General features: G+C 37.1%; 1 protein-coding gene across 32 annotated transcripts in view; it reads right to left on the reverse strand.

Annotated features, from left to right (window-relative positions):
• The window catches only part of DLG2 (discs large MAGUK scaffold protein 2), a 1,047,701-nt gene that overhangs the window by 280,798 nt on the left and 743,732 nt on the right, over positions 1-23,171 (reverse strand). For all 32 annotated transcript variants that reach the window (XM_069879637.1, XM_069879628.1, XM_069879594.1 and 29 more), the window contains 2 exons: positions 9,483-9,619; positions 1,396-1,540 (listed from right to left, as the gene is read on the reverse strand). In XM_069879637.1, the coding sequence (XP_069735738.1) occupies positions 1,396-1,540; positions 9,483-9,619 (282 nt within the window). The remainder of the gene's footprint in view (positions 1-1,395; positions 1,541-9,482; positions 9,620-23,171) is intronic.

The following is a 23,171-nucleotide window of genomic DNA, read 5'->3' on the forward strand; positions in this document are numbered from 1 at the left end:
TCCATTTCCAACCCCCGTTGCCAGATGAAGGGATATGGACACTTTCCACTGCATCAAGTTGCTCAAACCCTCATCCAACCTGGCCTTTAACACCTCAAGGGATGGGGCATCCATGACTTCTCTGGGCAATAATGAACTGTTTCAGTAATGAACTGTCTAGAGTAATAGACAACAGAGGCATAGAGAGCTACAACTGAATTGCTGTGAATGAAAAGGGAATCAAAATGCCTGGGTATGGGCACCAGGAGGACTGGCAGGAGGGGTGTAAGAATGGCATGTGTTGATAGCACCTGGATTCATCAACAGGTCATCAATTCTCAACATAGCTACAGCCCAAACTGGAACAAAGACTCTAGCCATTAATAGATGATGACATGAGATAAAGAATAGACTGGAGCCTAGGATGTTCAGATAAGGAGACAAAAGAGGAATAAGTCCTGAAGACATGCATGGGTTGGGCAGATAGGAAAGACAGCAGATCTTAATTGCTATTATCTCCTTAAGAGTACAAAAAGCACATCAACAAGGAGGCTATTAACCGAAAAAAAAGGTATATGTGTATGATAAGTAATCCACAGTCATCCAGCCTTGTACTTGGTCATCTCAGGGAGTCCTGGAGATGCACCTAGATGCAAGTCTTTCTACCTGAATGCTGCACATGAACCTATTTGATTTTGAGTGTGTGGATATGATAGCCTGACTGAAATCAGATTGTTTTAAAACAAAATTGTTTTCCCTTCCAATGAGATCCTTCACTGAGCTTTACTATACTGCTTCAGCAACTTTTCCTACAACATTGAATGCAAGGACAACAATGTTTTGGTCCTCAGTGAAAAAATAGCAATTAACATATGTAAAGTTGGACAGGCTGAAAATAAAGTTAAGTGGAACAATAATTTAGGAATTGGCTATACACAGAAAATAGTACATTTCATCAAGGAGAGCAGTGATTTTTACATCCCAAGTAAATATTTTATGCAAATATCGTATTCTTTTTTTCAGGCTTTTCACTAAGTGTGTACAAGATGGTTTTCTGCTTGTTCCAATTTTTCAGTGAACCAAGGACTCCAGGCTATCAACCTAAACATATTTCAAAATATATTTGCATATATTTATCATTCTAATTGTCACAAGAATTACAGTCCAGTCTTATCATCTGAACAATGACTAATCAGACTATCCCAGCAACGTATTGGTTACATTGCTACGACTGCTGCAAAAATACTTTAGCAGAGTTACATTGTTTGTAATACTTTGTGAGTGTAGCATGCTTAAATGGTAATAAACATTTAATTTTTGCAGCCTTCTAAGCTGCTTCATAAAATTTAATAGGGTACTTTGGACATGCTATGAAAAAACCACACTCCTACAAAATTAGTTGCGAAAATTACTTACAGTGAGTAATATCTGGTGGGCCATAAGGATCAGTCATATAAATGGTGGTGGGCTTTCCAACTTTTAGGTACACTACATCTGATGTGTTCTTCAATATTGCTACTGCCTCTTCATGGGTAACTTCTTCTAAACTGTAGTTATTTACCTGAAAGGATAAATCAGAGAGGTGAGTTAGGATGCCAAAACAGACACAAAAAAAATGCTACAGCCTTGATGTTATCACAATGGTGGGAGAAATGCTGCAAAAAGGACTAGAGACTAGAGAAGCAGTGTTGCAGCAAGATAGAAAATAGAATTTTCTTAGCAAGTGCATATCCAAAACCTGACACAGCAGTATTGATAATATGACAGAATCATAATGGGTTGAAATGGCACTTGGTCTTTTTCGTAGAAAAGTCCTTTGTGATATTCTGTTACCAATATAATTTTTAACATAAAACTATATTGAACAATAAATTAATAACACTATACTATTTACAGATACTGCCTATGTTTTTTGACTGATTAAGATGAACTCTCAAAAGTCACCACTTAGCATGCATGGCTGGGACCTCAGAAATACTGAAGACCCCCAGATCTTTCCATTCCTAATACAATATTGATCATTGAGATATTAAGAGGTACAGAGTGGTATACAGAATAAGGGACTGCCTATGAGGCATGAGAAATGAAAAAGTGCAGTTCTGGATGGGGGAAAAGGGAGTTTCATTGTGAAAGTTTGTCGGTTTTCTCGAAGTACAGGAAAGATCCATTGAAAATTAAGAGAATGTAGTAGTTCTGTCCTTCATTGAAAAATACTTAACAAGAGCAAGGATAAGAGGACAGGACTGCAGATTAAATAGGGAAGGAAACAGTGACACTAAACCTTGCCTGTTTATGCTTTACATGCTGAAAAAGGAAAAACAAAAGACAAGTGTCAGCAGTGATTTATTGTAGAAAAGTATAAAATTTATTCACATATAAATCCACTGTATCTGCAGAATGTCAGTAATAGGTTTTCCTTGTATAAACAGAATAGTGAATGACCCTTGCCGCAAAAAGCATAAAACCTGAACAGAGAAATTATAGGGTAGAAAAAAGAAGCAAAGGAGGATGTAGATACAGCTTTCAGACATGTGGTGTCAGACAACAAAAATGATAGAATACCTTGAGCTGGAAGGGACCCATAAGGACCATTGAGTCCAACTCCCTGCTCCTGGCAGGACTACCTAAAACTAGACTGTATGACTAAGACTGTTGTCCAGACACTCCCTGAACTCTGACTATCTTGGTGCCATGATCACTTCCCTGAAGAACCTGTACCAGTGACCTACAATTCAAGGTGAATGTTGTAAATGTAATATTTTATTGCGATATAAAGTGCCATCCTCCAGCTTGTAGTTATTGCAAGAATCCCTTGTAAAGCTTGTACAAGATGGTAGAAGTAGCTCCAAATATAGTATGCCCTAGCAGAGTTGTAAATCACAGAAAAAAACCCACATACTTTCCAGGGAAATTAGTATCAGTAAATTATCAAAGACCTGGCTGTGACAATAAGCTGCTACCAAAGGGTTTGCTTACTGGAGAGGAATCCAGCTATTATGAATCACTGAAGGACTCTTCATACTCAGACAATTTCATCAGCACCAAGAGACAGTGATTGCTTTTGGACAGCATTGCTAAATGTAAGGATTCTGTTTAAACTGTTGCTTGTGTAACTCTCAGACATGGTTTTAAGGTTAATTAAAATATGCAATGACAGGCATGTTATGACAGTTTGACACAAAGAGCAATGATACAACCTAACACTCAGAAATGTCTTGCTGACACTGTATGCTGTATTTTGACAGGTCTTCTCTTTAGATAAAAATCTGATCCCGGTCTTCTATAAATGTCTCTCTTTTTCTTTGTTATAAACAGCAATAATATATATATCTACTTTTAATAAATAAATGTCTTTTAAATTACTAGCCTGATAGCAAAAAGTGACTGAAGTTAGGCCTTTCTTGTATATTTATTTTAAAATTGTCAAATACTGAAACTCATGCTTTTGGAAATATCACTGCACATTTATCCTTGTACTTTTTCTCCTTCCCACACTGTCTGTACAGTCTACTTTTCTTATGCTTCATCTGAACTGCAAGCTTTTTTGAAGTAAAGCAAATCTCACGTAATAACCTTCCACCATACTGCTGTTGTAAATAAATGTTCTTAGTCAAAAAAAAGACACAAAATGAGATATCATAGTACTGTTTGGATTTTTAATCTGGATCTTTTTAGGCGTGTATAAAAACAATTAAGGCGCAAACTGACTTGTTGCACAATAAAAGTTGTGGTTACGACTATCGTACTCCCTTCACAACACACTTGGATATCACAGTTTTGCAGCTGGAGTACACACAGCCACTTTAGATACAGAAATTTTTAAATTATAGATATAAAATTTAAATATTCTATGGCATGTCCTACTTCTTACCTCTCTGACAATAACTTTAGAGGACAGTTATTTTACCAACACTAGGTACAAATTGTACAAATCTTGAATTTAAGATGAGAATTAAAGACTAAGTGATTCTAAACTAAGAATTCATACCTGAGCAATTATGCATTACATTTATCTTTAGACATTTTAAGAACCTAGAGATTATTGCAAAGTTCATGCACAATGATATTTTTTCTCATTTCTAGCATATATAAGCTTAAGTATACAGAATATTGTTGAAAACTGAAACATCTGAAGCTGGAACTTGGTAGAACTTGAAATAAGGCAATGAATGAGTGAAATCAAGTTACAAAAGAGAACTTCAGAGAAAAGACATGGGAAGAAAATTTGATGAGAAGAAAGGACCTTTCAGAGTGCAAATGGAAATCAGTGACAAGTGGTGTCCCTCAGGGGTCTGTACTAGGACAAGTGCTGTTTAATATTTACATCAATGACACGGTGATATTGAGTGCACTCTCAGCAAATTTGCAGTTGACATCAAGCTGAGTGGTGCAGTTGACACACCAGAAGGCCAGGCTGCCATTCAGAGGGACTTGGACAAGCTGGCAAAGTGGGCCTGTCTGGATCTCATGAGGTTGAACAGCACCAAGTGCAATGCCCTATGACTGGGTTGGATCAATCCTCAGTTTCAATACAGTCTAAGGGATTATATGATTAAGAGCTGCCCTATGGAGAAAGACTTAGAGGTACTGATGGATGAAGAGCTGGATATGAACCAGCAATGTGCACTCAAGCCCAGAAGGTCAACCATATCCTGTGTTGCATTCAAAGAAGTGTGACCAGCAGGGTGAGGGAGGTGGTTCTGCAACTCTACTCGGCTCTGGTGAGGCCTCAGCTGGAGTACTGTGTCCAGATATGGGGCCTTCAGTACAAGAAGGACATGGAGCTGTTGGAACGAGTTCAGAGGAAGGCCACAAAAGTCTTCTGAGGGCTAGAGCACCTCTCCTGTGAGAACAGGCTTGGAGAATTGGACGTTTTTGCCTGGAGAAGTGAAGGCTGCGGGAGATGCTCATGAAATGAGAAATCAATCTGTATATGCTATATAACCCCCTGAGATGCAGAAACTTTTGTGTGTGGAAAGACTGACATCAGAGCTGGGTGCGTAGAAAAGGTTCTGCATGCCTACTTTCTGGGTCTAAGATGCTAATTTAAGTAGCAATGATTTAAAGGGGGAAAAGCCACATACAAAAAAGAAATTTATCTGAGTGGTCAATTTAGTAACAAGATTTGGATGCTTGAGTTACAAAGAGCTGGGATAAGGAGCCATAAGGACAATAGGCATTGAGCAAATGGGGCTTGTCCAATGGGAAAATTTCCATATACAGAAAACTCAGAAATGTGAATAGTGCCTGAAGTGAAAAAGAAACTAGGAAAGCTGCTTCTTTGTATAGAAAACATGTGATCCAAACACATACTGCTATTACAGGGAAAAGAATAAGAGGAAGAATTAGCATAGCAATAGAGAAAGAAATTAAAGATACAAGTCCAATCAAAGAAGCTATTTGAGTGATGGGGGAATTCAGTAAGAAATCTTGCCAAAGAAAAAGATTGGGTTTTTTTTTTTTTCCTATATAGCATCATCAAGGCAATGAAGTGTAAAACTAAACAAGAATAATCTTATTTGGAAGTTTTCCAAGATTCATATTGGAAAAGAAAATCTAAAGTGAAAGTAGCTATAGAAGTTGCTAAATTGAAAAGTTTATAATCCCCAAAATGACCATACAGGTGCTGTAAAGAATAACTTCATTCACAACAGCATAAGCTGATAACAGAATAAGAACTCTGGAGGAATAAGTCTGTCTTATTTAATTTTATTTTTTAAAAGGTATTTGTTCCTTTTGTCTATTGAATTTCGGTAAGAGAGATTCGATTCACTCAATGAATGAGTCAAAGAAGTCATCTTTACCTTGCCAGTGCTAATGTTTTCTTTTGTGTAATACCTTTTATTCAGAAAGTGGATTTTCCTCAGAGTAAAACCCAAGTGACCATTCGCCAGTAGACACCTGTGAAGTGCCAGCTGTAAATACAGAACCGTTGATGGCCTTTTGAAAAACTCACAGTCATTCAAAAGACTGTGAAAAGTGAAACGTTTTTCAGTGCTGAAGAGCAATCATTTGTCCTAAGGATGTCCTACAGATCTCCATCCTCGGAGGTCTTTGAGATTCAATTGGAAAAATCCCTGAGCAATCTGTTTCTGACCTTATAGATAACCCATAATTATCACGTTACCCTATGATGTACATGATTTTCCTTTGCTCCCTCTCAGCACAAAGAGAAGCAACCTAGCTGAGAAACCTGGCACAGCTGAATTCTCACCACAGTCACTACCACCAGCAGTAATAGATTTTATCATGAACATTTTAACCAGAATACAGCAAAGGAGTAGTTTCTTCCTACCTGTAAGTTTTCAGAGCAAACCTCTAGTCTGTTCTGTTCACATATACCTATAAAAATCACTAGATCTTTTTTCAACTCGATGACTCTTATGCTTCCTCCAGTGATTTTCTTAATGGGCACCTCAGGATTATCCTAGAATGGATCATTTTCCTGTGGAAATTCTCTGGCTAATAAACTTTAAGCGCAGTTTCAGTGCCACAGAATCACATCTGCACAGACGTGCCCTTCTGCAGATTTCACAATAATCACAATGCTCGGTATTTGCATAATGCACCTTCTGAATGCTTAACACAATATTAGCAATCTGCATTTAATAAAAGCGAAGTCACCGAACTGCAAAATACTCAGATAGGGCCTAAGTGCATTAAATTGCAATATCAGTTTTAGCTTTTGTTACATCTTAAATTTAATGTATTTTATTTACGTGATCTTTGGTATCTGAAAGCATTTTTCACAAACTTATCAGAATGCAGATGCAAAAATGAAACAAGCTCCTCTGCAGCTGCTGAGAATTCCAAAAGGATGAAAGAGTCTGGTAAATTTTATAGAGAAATGATGGATAAAAATAAAGGTCAAGAAAGAATGCATTACTGAGAAGGAAAAATGTAAAAAAAAAAAAGTGTTCAAATATATCTTCAATAAGGAATCAGAGAAGCAGAAATAGGGCCATGCAGATGATAAGGTTTATATTGTGTTGATATACTGCTAAAAGAAGGTAATGAATTCTTTCACTTACTTTTCTCAAAGGAAGATGAAGTAAATGCCATGAACTGCCAGATATATCACAAAGTAGAAGAGAAAAAATATCGAATGTGCACAAGTTATAAAGAAATCAGAGTGTGTTGTTGGAGAGAGCCAAAGAACATGCTTTTAGTGTGCATGAATTTTAGAAGTAGATTTTGATCTTGTAGACTTATCTCCATATTAACAGTTATGGAACACAAAGAACAAGTGAACTGGGATCTTCTTTTGCAATGGTGAAAACCAGATGATTAGTGAAGAGCAACGTTATGGTTGACTGCTCATTTTCCTTGAAGTGATACAAGGAGATGATGTTAAGTAAAGAACTGGTTCAGATTGAAAGAAAAGCAGTATAAAGCTATAACATCAAACACACTGTGCTAACTTCTGTTCCTTTTCACATAAACTTGTCACAATGAAGAAACATCTATAGCTAACTGTAGTGAAGCATAGATTCAAGACTGAGAAGAGATGCTAAATAGACTGATTCTATAAAAATCTGGAATGAATTTATACATAATGGTGTATGCAATAATTATTCTTGTATTCAAATTCATCCTGATTAAATTACACTGGAGAGGGTGAATGCAGGGTTTGCATTTGTTTTTATTTCTTATATGTATAGTGTTTATTGCCTCAAGTGAGTTGGAAGAAATTAAGAATTAGTTAATAAAAATGTACAGATGACAAAAAACCTGTGAGGAATTCTCATAATGAAAAAAAACCAAAACTGAACAGTAGCAGATATCCTACAAGGTACAAAATACCAAAATAAGCTGCAAGTCAGGCAAATACAATGTAATCTTCTATAGAAAAAAGACCCAAAATTGCATTATACAAAAGTGACTTGAATTTTACTCTCCTGAGAACCTGCAAAGAAGAAATGTCAAAGAAATTGTAGGTTCTGCATTCATTTTGCTTTGATTTTGATAACACCATTTGACCCTTAAGCTGTTTTATATGTCCACTTGGGTTAATTAAAAAAAGTCAAAGAGTCATCAACCCAGCAACCAAGTGCCTTTCCTGTTCTGTTTAATACCCTGTATAAAATGAATGGTCATCTTCACATGTGACTGGAACACTCTGTCCCTAGCCAGATAAAGAAAACTTCAATTAGATATAGTTTTGAAGGCAGCAAAAAAGAGAAAAAGGTCATGGCAATTTTTTACTGCTTAGATATGTGATAAAACAGAGCTACTGCAGTACATGTTTTTCTTGGCACTTATTCAAAACATGTTTCTCTACACACTGAAATCTATGCAAATGCATTGACATGAATACAACTTGACATGGATTAACTTCTGCTGATTCACCAGGGTCAGGATTTCCCCCTCAACAAAGAATTAAACAAACTCTGAGAGTGGGAAAGAATTATCTACAATTATCTACAATGTACTAGCACTACAAGTATCAGGAAGAATTTCCTGAAGTGAGACGAGATCCATCAGAAGTGTAAGTACACTTCCTCTAGGGAAAAGATACAAAATATATTTTTTAAACATCTATGTGGAACATATATATAAAGCATTCTTATATGTACTGAAATGTATGTAATAGTCTACTACCAGTGGCTAAGCATGAGAGTTTAGTGTCGTGTTAGTGACATAGGTCTGTTAAAGTCAGTCCAGGGGAGGACATGAAGATGATCCAAAGGCTGGAGCACCTCTGCTACGAGAAACAGCTGAGAAAGTTCAGCTTGTTGAGCCTGAAGAATAGAAAGCTCCAGGGAGACCTTATAGAAGCTTTCCAGTACTTAAAGAGGGCCTCTAGAAAGCTGAGGAGGGACTCTTTATCAGGAAGTGCAGGAAGAGGATGAGGTGTAATGGTTTTAATCTGAAGAGGGAGGAGATTTAGATTAGATATTAGGATGAAATTTACTGTGAGGATGGTGAGGCACTGGAACAGGTTGCCCAGAGAAGTCATGGATGCTGCATCCATGGAGGTGTTCAAGGTCAGGATGGATCGGGCTTTGAGAACCCTGATCCAGTGGAAAGTGTCCTTGCCCATGGCAGGTGGGTTGATCTGGATGATCTTTAAAGTTCTTTCCACCCCAAACTATTCTAAGGTTCTATGTTTTCACATTTTTCACTTTTCTTAAAACTATCAGTACAATCATTACTGCCTTAATGAGTATTTATTTAAAATCTGCTTTTAGATTTCCAGTGCATTTTGACCCGTCACTGATGTGCATAATACATTTCTGCTCTTCTCAGTTAAGGGCACATCAAAATGATAGAAGACATTGCCTTCTTTTCATAAATTGTTGGTTTTCCAGACTAATGCTTTCTTGAGTGCAGTCTCTGAAATATGTAGTAAGAATGGGGAAAAAAGAAGACAACAGAAATACAACTCATAATTACTACAGAATTTTTAATAGTTAACTCCAGTAAGATGTATGGTGAATAAAAATCCTTATATGAAACAATATTCAGCCAAATAAAATGTGATTTAAATTTATCATACTTACCATAAGAAGCCTATCTCCAACCTGCAACCTCCCATCTTTTTGTGCAGCTCCTCCATCAATAATCTTGGTGACATAAATGCTGTTGTCCCCAGGGATGTGTTGGTTTCCAACTCCTCCTGCAATACTGAATCCCAGACCTGAAGAAGATATGGAAAAAAATATTAACAATACAATATATGACACTAAAGAAGAGTGCAAGAGTAACATATATTTTATGTACTGTAGAATTACACTCTTTTTATTCAGAAGTGCAAATAACAGAAGAGATATTTGTGGGGTCAATACATTTTCACATTTTCTGAAAGGTCAGGGATAGAAATAAATGAAGGAATTTTTCTGTCATAAATAAAAATAAAAAAGTAGAGACAAAACGAATGGAGTCAGTGATGATTTTCTACCCATGTCTTTTCCTCACCAGAGGCCAGTGCAGCCTATGTCAAGAAGAGATGGCATGATTTGGAGACTTTATAGCAGAGTTTCAGTACTGAAAGGGGTACTGCAGGAAAGCTGGGGAGGGGCTCTTTAATCAATGAGTGCAGGGATAGGATGTAGGGTAATGGTTTTATGCTGAAAGAGGGGGGATTTAGATGAGAGATTAGGAAAAAATGTTTTATTGTGAGAGTGGTGAAGCACTGGCACAGGTTGCCCAGAGAAGATTTTCCATCCCTGAAGGTGTTCAAGGCCAGATTGGGTGGGGCTTTAAGCAACCTGATCCAGTAGAAGTTGTCCCTGCCCAAGGCAGAGTGGGGTGGAACTGTATGAAGTTTAATGTCCGTTCCAACCCAAACCATTCTATGATTCTATGATTCTATGATTCCAATTTGTTAAACTAATAATAAAACTTCAAAGCTTGGAGTTTATTTTGTTAAATATTAGTATAAAATACATCACTGTCTATCAGAAAAAAATTAAAAGTATTTTGATTGTTCTTACAGTGTGAAAAATACTTGGAGAGCTGTACTGTTGATTTTGCAAATTTCTGTAGTGTGACAGTGAAAGACAAACTGTGCAGATATTTGGATTTAAATCTGCATCACATACTTTTCTAGGACACCAATATATTTAGCTATGGATCCATAAAATAAGAAAGCAATGTTCTTTTGTGCATATATAACTTCCATTCAGTGATCTGTGAAATTCCTAGATAAACACCCTAAGAGCCAAGCTTTGGAACAATGTCAATAATACATGCCAATACGTTTTGGGAAAAGGAAGGCAAAAAAATTGATGTTGGGAGAAGAAAAAAAGACAGTTTGACCCTTCTCCTACTTTTTCTGTCTTCTGACACATTGTATAAACCTATAAATCATTGCTTTCATTTATAATAACATTTTTATCTCTCAGTCAGAAACAAGTCAGAAACTACTGTGTTTTATTTCCATAAAAATCTACTTCATTCAGTTAATTTTTCATAGATCATCCAGCTGATGGGTACTTTCAGCTGAACAAATAAGCTGTTACTGATAATAACCTGCTTAGATTATTACTTTAACCAGGCACTACCAGGCATTTCACTTTTAGCTGTACATAAAGAATAGTTACATCTACTAAGAGAATAATCACTAGTTTTATCTATGAAATCTATGTTGTTCAGTCATTCTTAAAACAAACATTTTAGTCATAACTGCAGCCTGAGCAATAAAATGCAATAGTAAAAAATGTGTTGCCTGGAATTTAGCATTTTATTGCAACTCTTCAGCCTGACTACTTGGGGAACAAAAATTAAGGGAGGGTATATTTAATGCACAAGCCTTTTTAGCAGCTGTGTGAGTACAGGGGTAATTTTTTCTGAGTGAGTCAAATATTTTGAGTTTTTTTGCCTAATGATATTTTCATTTGTTCATTGAAAAAAGGTATGGTCAGATAACATAATTAACTACTTTATGGATCGTGCCAAAACAGTAAATTAGAGAAAAAAATCCCTCTGAATTTATATTTTAAATTTAAATACTACTTAACTAATTAAGATGACTATTAACAGTACTCATGAAGTTAATTAAGAAATATGAGATAATTAAAATAAAGCTGTATTTAATTTCCAGCTAAAGCTGGTGATCAATGCTGCTGTTCATGTGCTACTGCTAGGACAACTCCAAGGATAATAAGATTAGGATTTCTTCAGCCTGGAAGATTTTGTTCTTTACTGTTGAACTACTAACAAAGAAGCAAAATTATATTTAAGGAAAACATCAAGAATGGAAATTTTATTTAAAACATTAGCTGTAGACAAGGAACAATGACTGCATAATGTTCCCTGGTCATGTAATTATCATCCTTTTGACCCCAAAACTATCTGCTATGCTTCTACCAGTGTAGTGATGTTCTGAGAGTCCTCCAGAATGATTAAGACAGCAAATGAGTGGGCTACCTTGAAGCCAGAGAGCTGTCTTCAGCTCCAATGCTCACCTAGGGCATGACCTTGGGAATATTAGGTTCTACCATGCTCCTATTTTCTTCTCTCCCCTTTATTAACACTCTATATTTGCAAAAGGCAAAGTAGCTTCTGATATCTGAAACTGAACAAAAAAAGAGCACCCAAATGTGCTACCCTGATTACAAAGGGGATGTTTATAAAGATGAGAGGAGCAATTTTTTCTGGTTTTCTTGCCTGCACAAATTGTAGCTACGTTAAAATGTATGGGGCTACGTTTTGTTTGTAAGCAGGGTTGCCTTTGGCATCCAAAAAGCCAACATTGAATATAAAAAAGTTTAAAAGAGCAGAACAAGACAGGGGACAACACTGTGGGTAGAAAAGGGAAAGCAGGTAGAAGGAATAACTGAGGAAGAGTGGGTTTATCCATGGCTTTCCTATTGATAACGATATAGAATCGTTAAGGTTGGAAAAGACCTCTGAGATCATCCAATCCAACCATCAGCCCAACGTCACCATGCCTACTAAAACATGTCCTGAAGTGCCACATCTACATACATGCTTTTCTAACACTTCCAGGGATGGAGACTCCACCACTTCCCTGGGCAGCCTGTGCCAATGCTTAGCCACTCTTGGTAAAGAATTTTTTCCCTAATATCCAGCCTAAACTGGCACAACTTGAGGCCATTTCCTCTCATCCTACCACTTGTTACCTGGGAGAAGAGACCAACACCACCTCATTACAACCTCCTTCAGGTAGTTGTAAAGGGCAATAAGGTTTCCCCTAGGTCTCTTCTACGCCAGACTAAACAACCCTAGTTCCCTCAGCCACTTCTTATAAGACTCGGACTCACTTAGTTTCATTGCCTAATCCTACTGTCTCCTTTAAAGGATTTCTTCTTGGGAAGAATGTGGAATGGAAAAATGGCTCATTTAGTTTTACTTAAATTACTTGTGCTAATTGGTAACGCGCTAGGGAAGTATACTGTAAGAACTTTTAGGATTCATGTGGCCAGACAACATCAGACAACTATCCCAATCATTTATGCTACGTTTATAATCAATGAAAATTCATTACAGGCTTTTAAAGCATGATTCATCTCATCTCAAAGAGACATCTGAAAGAGATGAGATGAATCACACTCTACATTTCTGAAAGGCTGGGAGCTGGATGTGGGAAGAGGGGGGTGGGAAGGTGAGTGCTGTAAAAGTTCACAACCCGAGTTAGACTCTCATCTCCACTGAGACTGACATTTTTCCTTTTGTTTTAAGAGCTCAGAAAAGTTTGTGCATTCCTGGTGTGTATCCGTCTTGTCACTAGCTGCATCAGGTTAGTTTTATATCAGGTTCTTACTCTCTTTTAAAAGCAGAAAATCATTCAAACATTTGCCAACACAAGAAGCAAGACATGTTTTCTAAACTTGGTCTTATTGTTCCATTGAATTAAGAAAAAAAAGAAATAAAATAGTATACTTAATTGCAGAACCTTTTTCTTATTGACTCCTGTTCTGAAGAAAATATTGTCATCAGAACATGGAAGATCTTTCTAACGAGAAGTTAAATGAAACTCTCACGCATAAACCAAATGGGATGCTGCATTTTACTACTATCCTACAAAAAGAAACAAGTTTTTTTCAAGCCAGCAAACAGAATGAAGCTTTTGGCTGGGAACCTCCAAGTGTAGGGGGAAGACAAAGACAGTAGAATGCAAATCATAACCTTAAAATGTAATATAGTATGTGATTTGCAGGGAATTAACCAAAACAGAGAGCTCTAGAGCCTTAATAGATTTAATTCCTAATTTTGCATTCCTGGCTTTACCACAGCATCCCCTACCACCAAAAGGTGACCTCTTGAACATACGGTAAATTTGTGAAGCCACAAAATACATAGGGCAAACCAGAAATATTAGGCTAGAAACAACAGAAATATGAATGAAAATGTGAATGTAAGTACCAGAAGAATGAAAAAATGTTAGAGAAATTATATGTAATGACATTACAGAACATTCCCGGCTATAAACCTTAAAATGAGCTGTTCTGTCAAGTCTGGACAGAATGTCTGAACTCTGTTAAGACTGCAGCATAGGTGTCTTGTCAGCAGAATACCCTATACCATAACAGCAGGGTGTTGGCAGCAAGGTCACAGCATGTGACATGCGTCATACTCCTGCCTGGATAAGCCCAAAAGGAAAGCCAATGGTAGTGAAAAAATACATGTTTACTGAATTAAGAAAAATGGGCAATGAACAGATGCCTAGTCAGATTTCAAAGAGAAATATTCAAAGTGAAGGACTACCCCATAATAACTGTGACTCCTAGAAGGTATAAAGCATTTGTCATAAATTACTTTGTAGTTACTAATCAAGAAAATGCCAAGAGATGTTATAAGGGTTCAATGTCCCATGTCCTTTACACCACACATGAGTGAGCCAGACCACCTCAGCACATGCACCCTGGGGTTTATGAGGATGTGGATGAAATGAAGAGTGAATGATATTTATGACAGAAGGAGCGTAAGTGGGTAACTTATTTGGAGATTTCATAAATAAACATCACCCTCCCTTCCTGTACGATCCCTCATTGTACTTTAACACAACATTTTCTGTAGATGTGAAACAAATTGATTTTCTCCAGAGGACTGGATGAACTCAGATGTTATGAAACTACTTCAGGCAGCAAAACAAGATAATACAATCAGAGAGTACCACAAAACTCTCCCACCAAGGACCTTCCCTGGCACTGCGAACCTGGCTGTACTGTGGGACACAGCATGTCAGTCATGCCCCTGTAAGCAACCAGGCAAGGCAATGAGGAACCCATGCATAGGTAGCTCCTGCCTTCCCACAGACCACTTCTACAATACTCAGCTACAAAAAATAGAGTACGGTGTTGTTTCAATGTTGAAATTACTTAAGCTTACAAAGCTAGTATTTATATAGTCTCTTTTTAACCATGAAAGGGAGAAAAGTATCATACTGATGGACCTACCAATGAAATCATTGATCCTGGAGTAATGAAGACCAATCTAGACTTCTAATTAATCCAATTCCACTTAGAGGGAGAAAAGGAACATGGGTAATATAAAATGCTTTGACTGATGTAATTTGATTGACTTGTTTTGACAGGTATCACAGTTATATCTAGTGCTATATGAATAAACATGCTGAAATAAGGTTAATTATAAACATAGGAGCAGCAGGGAATATCTCCCCGTGCCCCTTAGCTCAAGCCTCAAGATGCCAATTTTAATTTTCCTAGAGGAGAAATATAACACATATTTAAAAGAAGTACCCCACAACTGTGGAAGTTTAATACACTTGTTATAGCTGTGATATGATTAGTGTTCATTATTGACAGCAGATTCCTTTATTATTTGGTGCACACAAAAATTAAATACATTACAAAACAAAAATTAAAATATATTTCACAGTAATCATGTAATGCTACAAGGAAGGACTTATCTTCCTGTACAGAGCTCTCTCTGTTTTTATTTTTAATTGTATGAACCAATTCCTGAGAAACTACTAATCCCAAACACATCTCCCTCATGTTGTAGGGTTAGATTCAAATATCAATTCTTTTTGAATGAGTTCTTATAACTATTCCTATTGGTGACTCATGTGACAGGTTATACCAGAAAGACTTACATGAATAAAATTTGACTACATTTTCTTCTGTGGATGAAAAAGTCAATCTAAAGTACAGTATGATGCATAAAACTTTAAATAATATTCATAACATTATTAATAGCTGCCTACTTTCATTGCCATCAGTAATCCCTGCTTCAGAGCCTGCTCCAGATCACTCCAGAGGGCTCTTTTTGTAACCAACAATTTCATTATAGCCTTGACCAGGAAAAAGATCAAATCCTCTACAAATCTTACTGAGCCTATCACTCTCTAGTGTTTGTTTCTAACAGCCTTGGGTTAAAAACTTCAACCATTTTCCTTATTGTTTTGACATTTTTTCCAGAAATATCATAGAATCATAGAAGTATTTGGGTTGGAAGGGACCTTAAAGATCATCCAGTTCCAAAACTCTGCCAAGGGCAGGGAGACCTTCCACTGGATCAGGTTGCTCAAAGCCTCCATATTTAGTGTTTTCAGTTATTTCCCAGTTGATGTCAGAGAGAATAAAGATGATGTACATTGCCACCAGGTGAGAAGCATATTCTCTGAAACCACCTTATGCAAAGATAAAATTATTGCCCACTTTACACTGTGTGTCATTATAAACTCATGCCTTCAGCTGTTTATCCAGAAGTTGTTACACAGTTCCTTTGTTCTTGCCCACAGCCAATTTTATATTTATTATTTTCATTAATCCCTACATTCTGGCTGTCAGTGCACCACTTTTCCATTCTACTGAACCAAAAGAGATGCCAGATTTCAGAATCAGATTGGCAAGCACACACAAAATACTTCCACAGGGTACGGCCAGCTTGCTCATGAGAGGCTATGGCCAGGTGCTGCTTGGAAGTGGTGATTATATGGCAGGTAAATGAGCACTGATTATACAGTAACAGTGATGCTTCTGTCTGAAGGACTGGACTCTTCCATAGCCTCAGTAGAAAGAGACCTTAGGACTTTTCCACATAGGGATAGGTTTTGTTCAGAGGTTTTTGTAGAAAGCAAACAGTGAAATTTTTCATCTTTCATCTGCCTTTATCTGCAGAAGTTTTAAACACTGCCATTTCAAATTTTAAAATAAATTCATTTTAAGAAAATAGTTCTAATTTTAACTATTCTTAAATTAATAAAAAGAAAAAAGAAATTGCAATTTTAAACATTATAGTAACAGAATCTTGCTACATGTCCCAGAGCAGGAACCTGCAGAGGTCTGTTCTCGCTCCTTGTTTGATGAGAGAGGGAGAGCAGAGGTAATGATCTCAGAGAGATTAAAATGTCTTCAATACACTGGTGTGTATGTACATTCATAGTACCCCAAACAGCTCTCTGAAGGACTAAAGGTTACAGTTAAAACTCAACAGAGGAGAGGCTGTAGCAGTAGCTGCTAGCTGGTAATACAAGAAGTAGTGCTGGAAGGGTGACTTCCATACTGTTGATTGAGAATATCTAGGCAGGTTTGCAGTCTTCTTTTCCAGTTTTATAATCTGCTATCCATGCGTCCAGGAAATATATGTAATTTAAAAATTTGGATAGTGTTCTGCTACCTACAGCTCCTTAAAGCTGTTCTGAAACTGCCCTGTGCTGGGATATCCCAGAATGCTGCCTACCTAACATTGCTTTCTCTACGCTTGCTTTTCTGCTGGAATCAGAGAAGTGCAACACAATCCATCTTGGTTTTGGACCCAAGAAATCCATCAGCATTGTCCGAGACCCACAGAAATCAGAAATGCAGAAAAGTCTACAATATGGAAAAAATTCTTCTTAGTATTTCAGGGATTTCTTAACTGAGTTATCACAGAATTATAGAATGCTTTGGGTTGAAAGGGCACTTTATAGGTTATGTAGTCCAACCTCTCTGAAGGAGCAAGGACATCTTTAACTAGATGAGGTTGCTCAGAGCCCTGTCCAACCTGACCTTGAATGTTTCCAAGGGTGGGGCCTCCTAATTAACAAACTACTCTGCTTTGGCCTTGGAAGCAAATTTAAACAACTGCAGCTTTCTTTTTCATCTGCTTTTTAACTCTTTGGGCACAAAAATCAAGCATTGCCATTGAATCTATTGGGTTATAACAAAAAAGAAAGGAACCTGTTCTGAGGACACAAGGTTACACTCTTCAGCTTAAAGAAAATTTTACATTTCCAGAGATAGGACAATGAGAAAATGAGATTATGGTGAAAATGTTAAAATACCCACAAGGCAGAGAGTGTATGTTTAAAAACAATCAAGCTGTAGGTATAGTAGATAAAGCATTTGGTTTACATTATCATAACAATAAAGCTAATCTTTCTGTAATCTTTAATAAACCATTTGAAAACACATCTTGTTAAATCACACTGCCATTTTAGAAATTAGTAAAAAAAAACTAACACAGAAATGAGAACAATCTCTTCTTTTCCATTCAGTTTTGCATTTAAATGTTTTTCCCATTACGATTATTTTATCTGAATATATTTATCTCTAAAAGGACCCACCCTTTAGACGAAGTTAAAAGAAAAAGCAAGCTATGAAAATACACTTAAAACCTCATTTGAAGTTGTGTTTATTCTATATTTTTATATTTATTCTAATTAATTAGAAATAAATTTTGCAGAGAGCACAGACAATAAGAGGTAGCCTAACTGCACAACAGGAATTCTCAAGAACACTTGAAAATTTGACTGATTTTTAAAGCATCAATGAGGATTCAAGTTCATTGAAAATCATAGTAAATCACATCACCACAATTTTACTAGCATGAAAAATAGAAAGAGAAAATTATTTAATTTTTTACATAAACTGCCATACCAAGAATTACAGCAAGCCACTCAGCACTTTTAGGAAAAGCCACATGATACACTGAGTCTAAACATTTCATGTAAAATCCTGTCAAATTATATTTTTAAAAATGTGAAAACTAGTGATGTAAAGCAGATAAATCCAAGGTTTACCAGTTAGGAACAATATTAATATCTTATAATATGATTTTTTAAAATGATTTTTCATATTTCACATTTCCGTGCTGGGTTTGGCTATGTCTGCACTGACGCTCTGTATGCAAGTTGACTTCCTGCTCAGGCAGGAAATTTTTGCCCATTTTTGATGCACCCACAAAGACAACTAGTACTCAGATTCAGAGTCACTAAAAATCAGAATTTTTGATTATGGTAGACATCATCTGACTGGCTGCCTGCATGATAGGATCATTTACATCTTGCAGGGAATAAGATTAAGCATAACATAATAAGAATAAGCATAACATAAATGAACACACGGCTAAGTGTGATATGAATGGGTGGTTCAAAAAACCCTTTTTTCTCAGTTTTTTTTTTCTGGATAAGCAACACTTTTCTTAGCAAGAGCGGGTTTTGGGGTTTTTTTTGCACCCATAATCACCCATGCCCTTTTATTCACTTGGGCAAAAATCAACAGGACTGGGCATAGCTGACGGTTGGACTTGGTGATCCTAGAGGGCTTTTTCAACTTAAATTATTTTATAATTCTATGACTAGAGATGAAGAAGACATCCCTGGAATTGTTCAAGGTTAGTTTGGGTGGGGTTTTCAGCAACTTAATCTAGTGAAAGATGTCCCACACCATGACAAGACAGATGGACTAGATGATCCCTTCCAATCCAAAGCATTCCATGATTCTAAGTATCCAGACATCCTAATTAGCAGCAAAAGGCAGCTGAGGGTTGCAAGGTGCAATTTTAAGATTGTCATATGAAGATCTAAAGCTTCATTATTGCCAAAAGAGATAACCATGCTCTTTTCCATGCTTTTGGCCAAACCTTCCCACCACCTGCCCAGTTTCTGTCATGAAAATTTTCTAATCAAAAGTGTTGGCAAGCTGAAAATGCATGAAACCCAAACCAAATTTTTCTGAATCACAGACCAGGTGTGTATTCACCAGAATCAACAGAGATGGCAGCAGTAAGAGTAGGTAGCTGTGGATGGTGTCAGGTCCACATTTAGCAATCGTAGGTTTGAAATGCTCTTGAGAGCTAAGACAAATCTAATATTGCTACAGGGGAAGAAAACAGTGTGGTAACATTGTTCATACAATGTTCCTCTAATTTTTCCTCTAGCAGATACATTGGTAGTATGAACCTTTCCTGATTAGAGAATGAAATATCAGACCTTGAGCTCACCATTTAAACAGAAGCACTGGGTTTGAGAAAGTTGGATTTAACCACCTTTGTTTGCCTTGTGAGAATGTTTAATGCAAAGCTTAGTTATGCACAAGGGTTGAAATCAGTAGGAAACTAAATTATTGCTACTGCCCCATTTTTTTTCCATAACACAAGTTTTTATGACAATTACCCTCATTACTGCAAGTACGCTCTTGTGGTTGTATTTATTTTAACTACACCCCATGTTAAAAATGCCATTTCCCTTTAATATATATCCAACAATAAACTGTCTAAGTTTTAATTTTGAGAAATACCCTTAACTGGGATCAGCATGGCAGAGCTTGATCTCACTAGCTTGAAACTGAGACAAGTCCCCTTTCCCTGATTCTCTTCTCTCTTCATCAGAAAATTCAGAAAAAATCATAGAATTGTAGAATAGTCTGTTTGGTAGGGACCTTAAAGATCACAGAATCATGGAATCACAGAATAACCAGGTCTGAAGAGTTCCAATCCTCGTGCCATGACTCTTGGAAGTTTTTACTAGCTTTCACCCACTGCTCATGTTCTTAAATTTCACTTGCCCTTATTTAATTCCTGGTACATCCCATAGAAATTCAGACATGTAACTTTTAGACAAAGAAACAAAACCAACATGCCATGGCTCTGCAAAGGGATCTAAACAGGCTGGACCGCCGGACTGAGACCAATGGCATGAGGTTTAACAAGGCCAAATGCCAGGTCCTGCACTTGGGGCACAACAACCCTATGCAGTGCTACAGACTAGAAGAAGCCTGGCTGGAAAGCTGCCTGGAGGAGAAGGACCTGGGTGTGTTGGTCAACAGCCGACTGAACACGAGCCACCAGTGTGCCCAGGTGGCCAAGAAGGCCAATGGCATCTTGGCTTGTATCAGAAATGGTGTGACCAGCAGGTCCAGGGAAGTTATTCTCCCTCTGTACTCAGCACTGGTGGGACCGCTCCTCGAATACTGTGTTCAGTTCTGGGCCCCTCACCACAAGAAGGATGTTGAGGCTCTGGAGCATGTCCAGAGAAGAGCAACAAAGCTGGTGAACAAGTCTTATGAGGAATGGCTGAGAGAGCTGGGGTTGTTTAGCCTGGAGAAGAGGAGGCTGAGGGGAGACCTCATTGCTCTCTACAACTACCTGAAAGGAGGTTGTGGAGAGGAGGGTGCTGGCCTCTTCTCCCAAGTGACGGGGGACAGGACAAGAGGGAATGGCCTCAAGCTCCACCAGGGGAGGTTCAGGCTCAACATAAGGAAAAAATTCTTCACTGAAAGGGTCATTAGGCAATGGAATGGTCTGCCCAGGGAGGTGGTTGATTCACCTTCCCTGGAGGTGTTTAAGGTGCGGGTGGATGAGGTACTGAGGGGCATGGTTTAGTGTTTGTTAGGAATGGTTGGACTCGATGATCCGGTGGGTCTCTTCCAACCTGGTGATTCTGTGATTCTATGATTCTATGATTCTATGAAATGCTGAAAGACAAAAAGGCAGTTACAGAAATATGGAATGACCGCACCAGTGAGAATCTAAAGACTCTGGTATTGATTTCACGTTAAATATGAACTTGGGTTCAAATGCTGAAATATGGTTCACTTGCCATGCAGAAAGTACACCAGTTGTTTCAGGCATAAGAATCAAATTTATACTGACAGTCGATCATAGTTTTTCTGTCATTAACAAATAGCACCTACATAATTTTCTGCACAAATTACTGTAATTACTGACAGCAGCACAAGCTATTTCACCTACTAATAATGTAAATGGAAAGTATTTAAGGCTGTAGATGTGCACACCAAGACCTTTTTTAAAGTAGTTATTACTTTTTGATGAGATGTAATTTTTTGAAGTCATGGTACTATGTAAAGCTGTGCTTTTCCTGCTCTTTTTTTCTGATCAAGATTCATTATTGAAACCCACAGACACTGGGGATAGCTGTTCTAATTCATCAACAAATGCTGTTTGCTTTGTATAGCATTAGGTTATATACGTTTAACTGAGTACAGCTGGGTCACCACTTTCTAAGTTGAATGGCTCCTGTGGACAAATATAGAGACAGAAGAAGCAGTCTGTCAGTTTGGGATCTGTTTAGCAACCATAATCGTCAGGGAGAAACTCATCAGTTTCTTTTGTTCGTCTCCATCTGATGAGGAGAATTTATCATTTATCTTATCACTGTTGCAAAGCTGAACAGAAATACTTTATGAAAAGCTCTCTGCCAATTGTGTTGAAGCTTAAAAATACAAAATTAAATCAAAATTCATCTTGTAGCCTCTTATGTATTTGAAATCAACCCATAAATAATCTGTCATCCATTCAGTTACTTCCTTTTTTAAAAAATACAGAGATATCAGGACAGAAATTTACAAGTAATTTGGGTTTTTTTTTAATGTAAGGTGACTTATAGAGTCCTGATGTTAAAAGTTTACAAGTATATAAATTATATAGAGAAAGAAAAGAGATGGTTCTTGCTGAACTGTATTAATAAAGTGATGACACTGAAAATTCATGAGTCATTGCACTTCACTTTGACTCTTTTTGTCTTCCTAGCTTAGTTCATTTCACTGATGATATTTTCTTAGAATAGTAGAGTCATAGAATCAATTATGTTAGAAAAGACTTCAAGATCATCAAGTCCAACCACAAACCATGCTCTAAGAAACAAAGTCGAACAGAAATATTTTGTTTTCCAGTACAAAGCAACCTATACTAAAATATGTAAAATCAGACAGTTGTGACTTCTCAGAAATTATGTTAAACAATTTCTAAGGGAAAATGTTTTCTAGTAAACATAACTAGAAAGATAATATGAACCACTATTTGAAATCTGCATTCAGAAATTCAGCCTGGACCCAGACCATGAAAGATTTTCTAAGAGCTTGTGCTTAACTGTGTTGAGGCTTAGACTATAACACTTAAATGTAATTGTTTCAGGGTAGGTTACGCTTTCTGTGATTAAAGGTTTCCCTTATTTTTTTCATCAGTGCTCTTCATGAGATATGGTATAACGTAAGACGCTGCTATTAGTTCTTTGGGGCATTCTGTCTAGGAGGGTCCTTCCATCAGCTCTTTCAATTAATAACAAACCTTGAAGTTCCCTGTAACATCAGAGGAAGGGTGTATTTCTACACAGCATTCCAAACAAAATATGAAACCCTAGGAGAAAGAATGGATATAGTAATGTGTTGATTTATTCCCAAGCCACTTTTGGGCCCTAGAACTGGAGAAAGGTGTTTAATATGAAATCAAGAATTAGCATTAAAATCCTTAGTGCAGTTCAAATCAAAGGAGTCTTTACCAGCCTCCAAATACTAAAAAGTGCTGTGGGCACGGCATTTGGTGAAGAAACAGCCACCCATCTGACCAAACTGTTCCTAAGGACCACGAACTTGACTTGAGCAACAGGAAAGCTGAAAAGCCAGAGAAGTCGTAGTTGGATGGGAATGAAAATATGCAGTTTATAGATTCTACAGTTCATTAATATTTTGACACAGGGGAAAATTGCCTTTTTAAAAATGCTTTATCACTCCCAGCCATAACTAAGGCAAAATATCCAAAAT

This window comes from Phaenicophaeus curvirostris, chromosome 1 (assembly GCF_032191515.1).
Source record: "Phaenicophaeus curvirostris isolate KB17595 chromosome 1, BPBGC_Pcur_1.0, whole genome shotgun sequence".
Taxonomy (NCBI): Eukaryota; Metazoa; Chordata; class Aves; order Cuculiformes; family Cuculidae; genus Phaenicophaeus; species Phaenicophaeus curvirostris.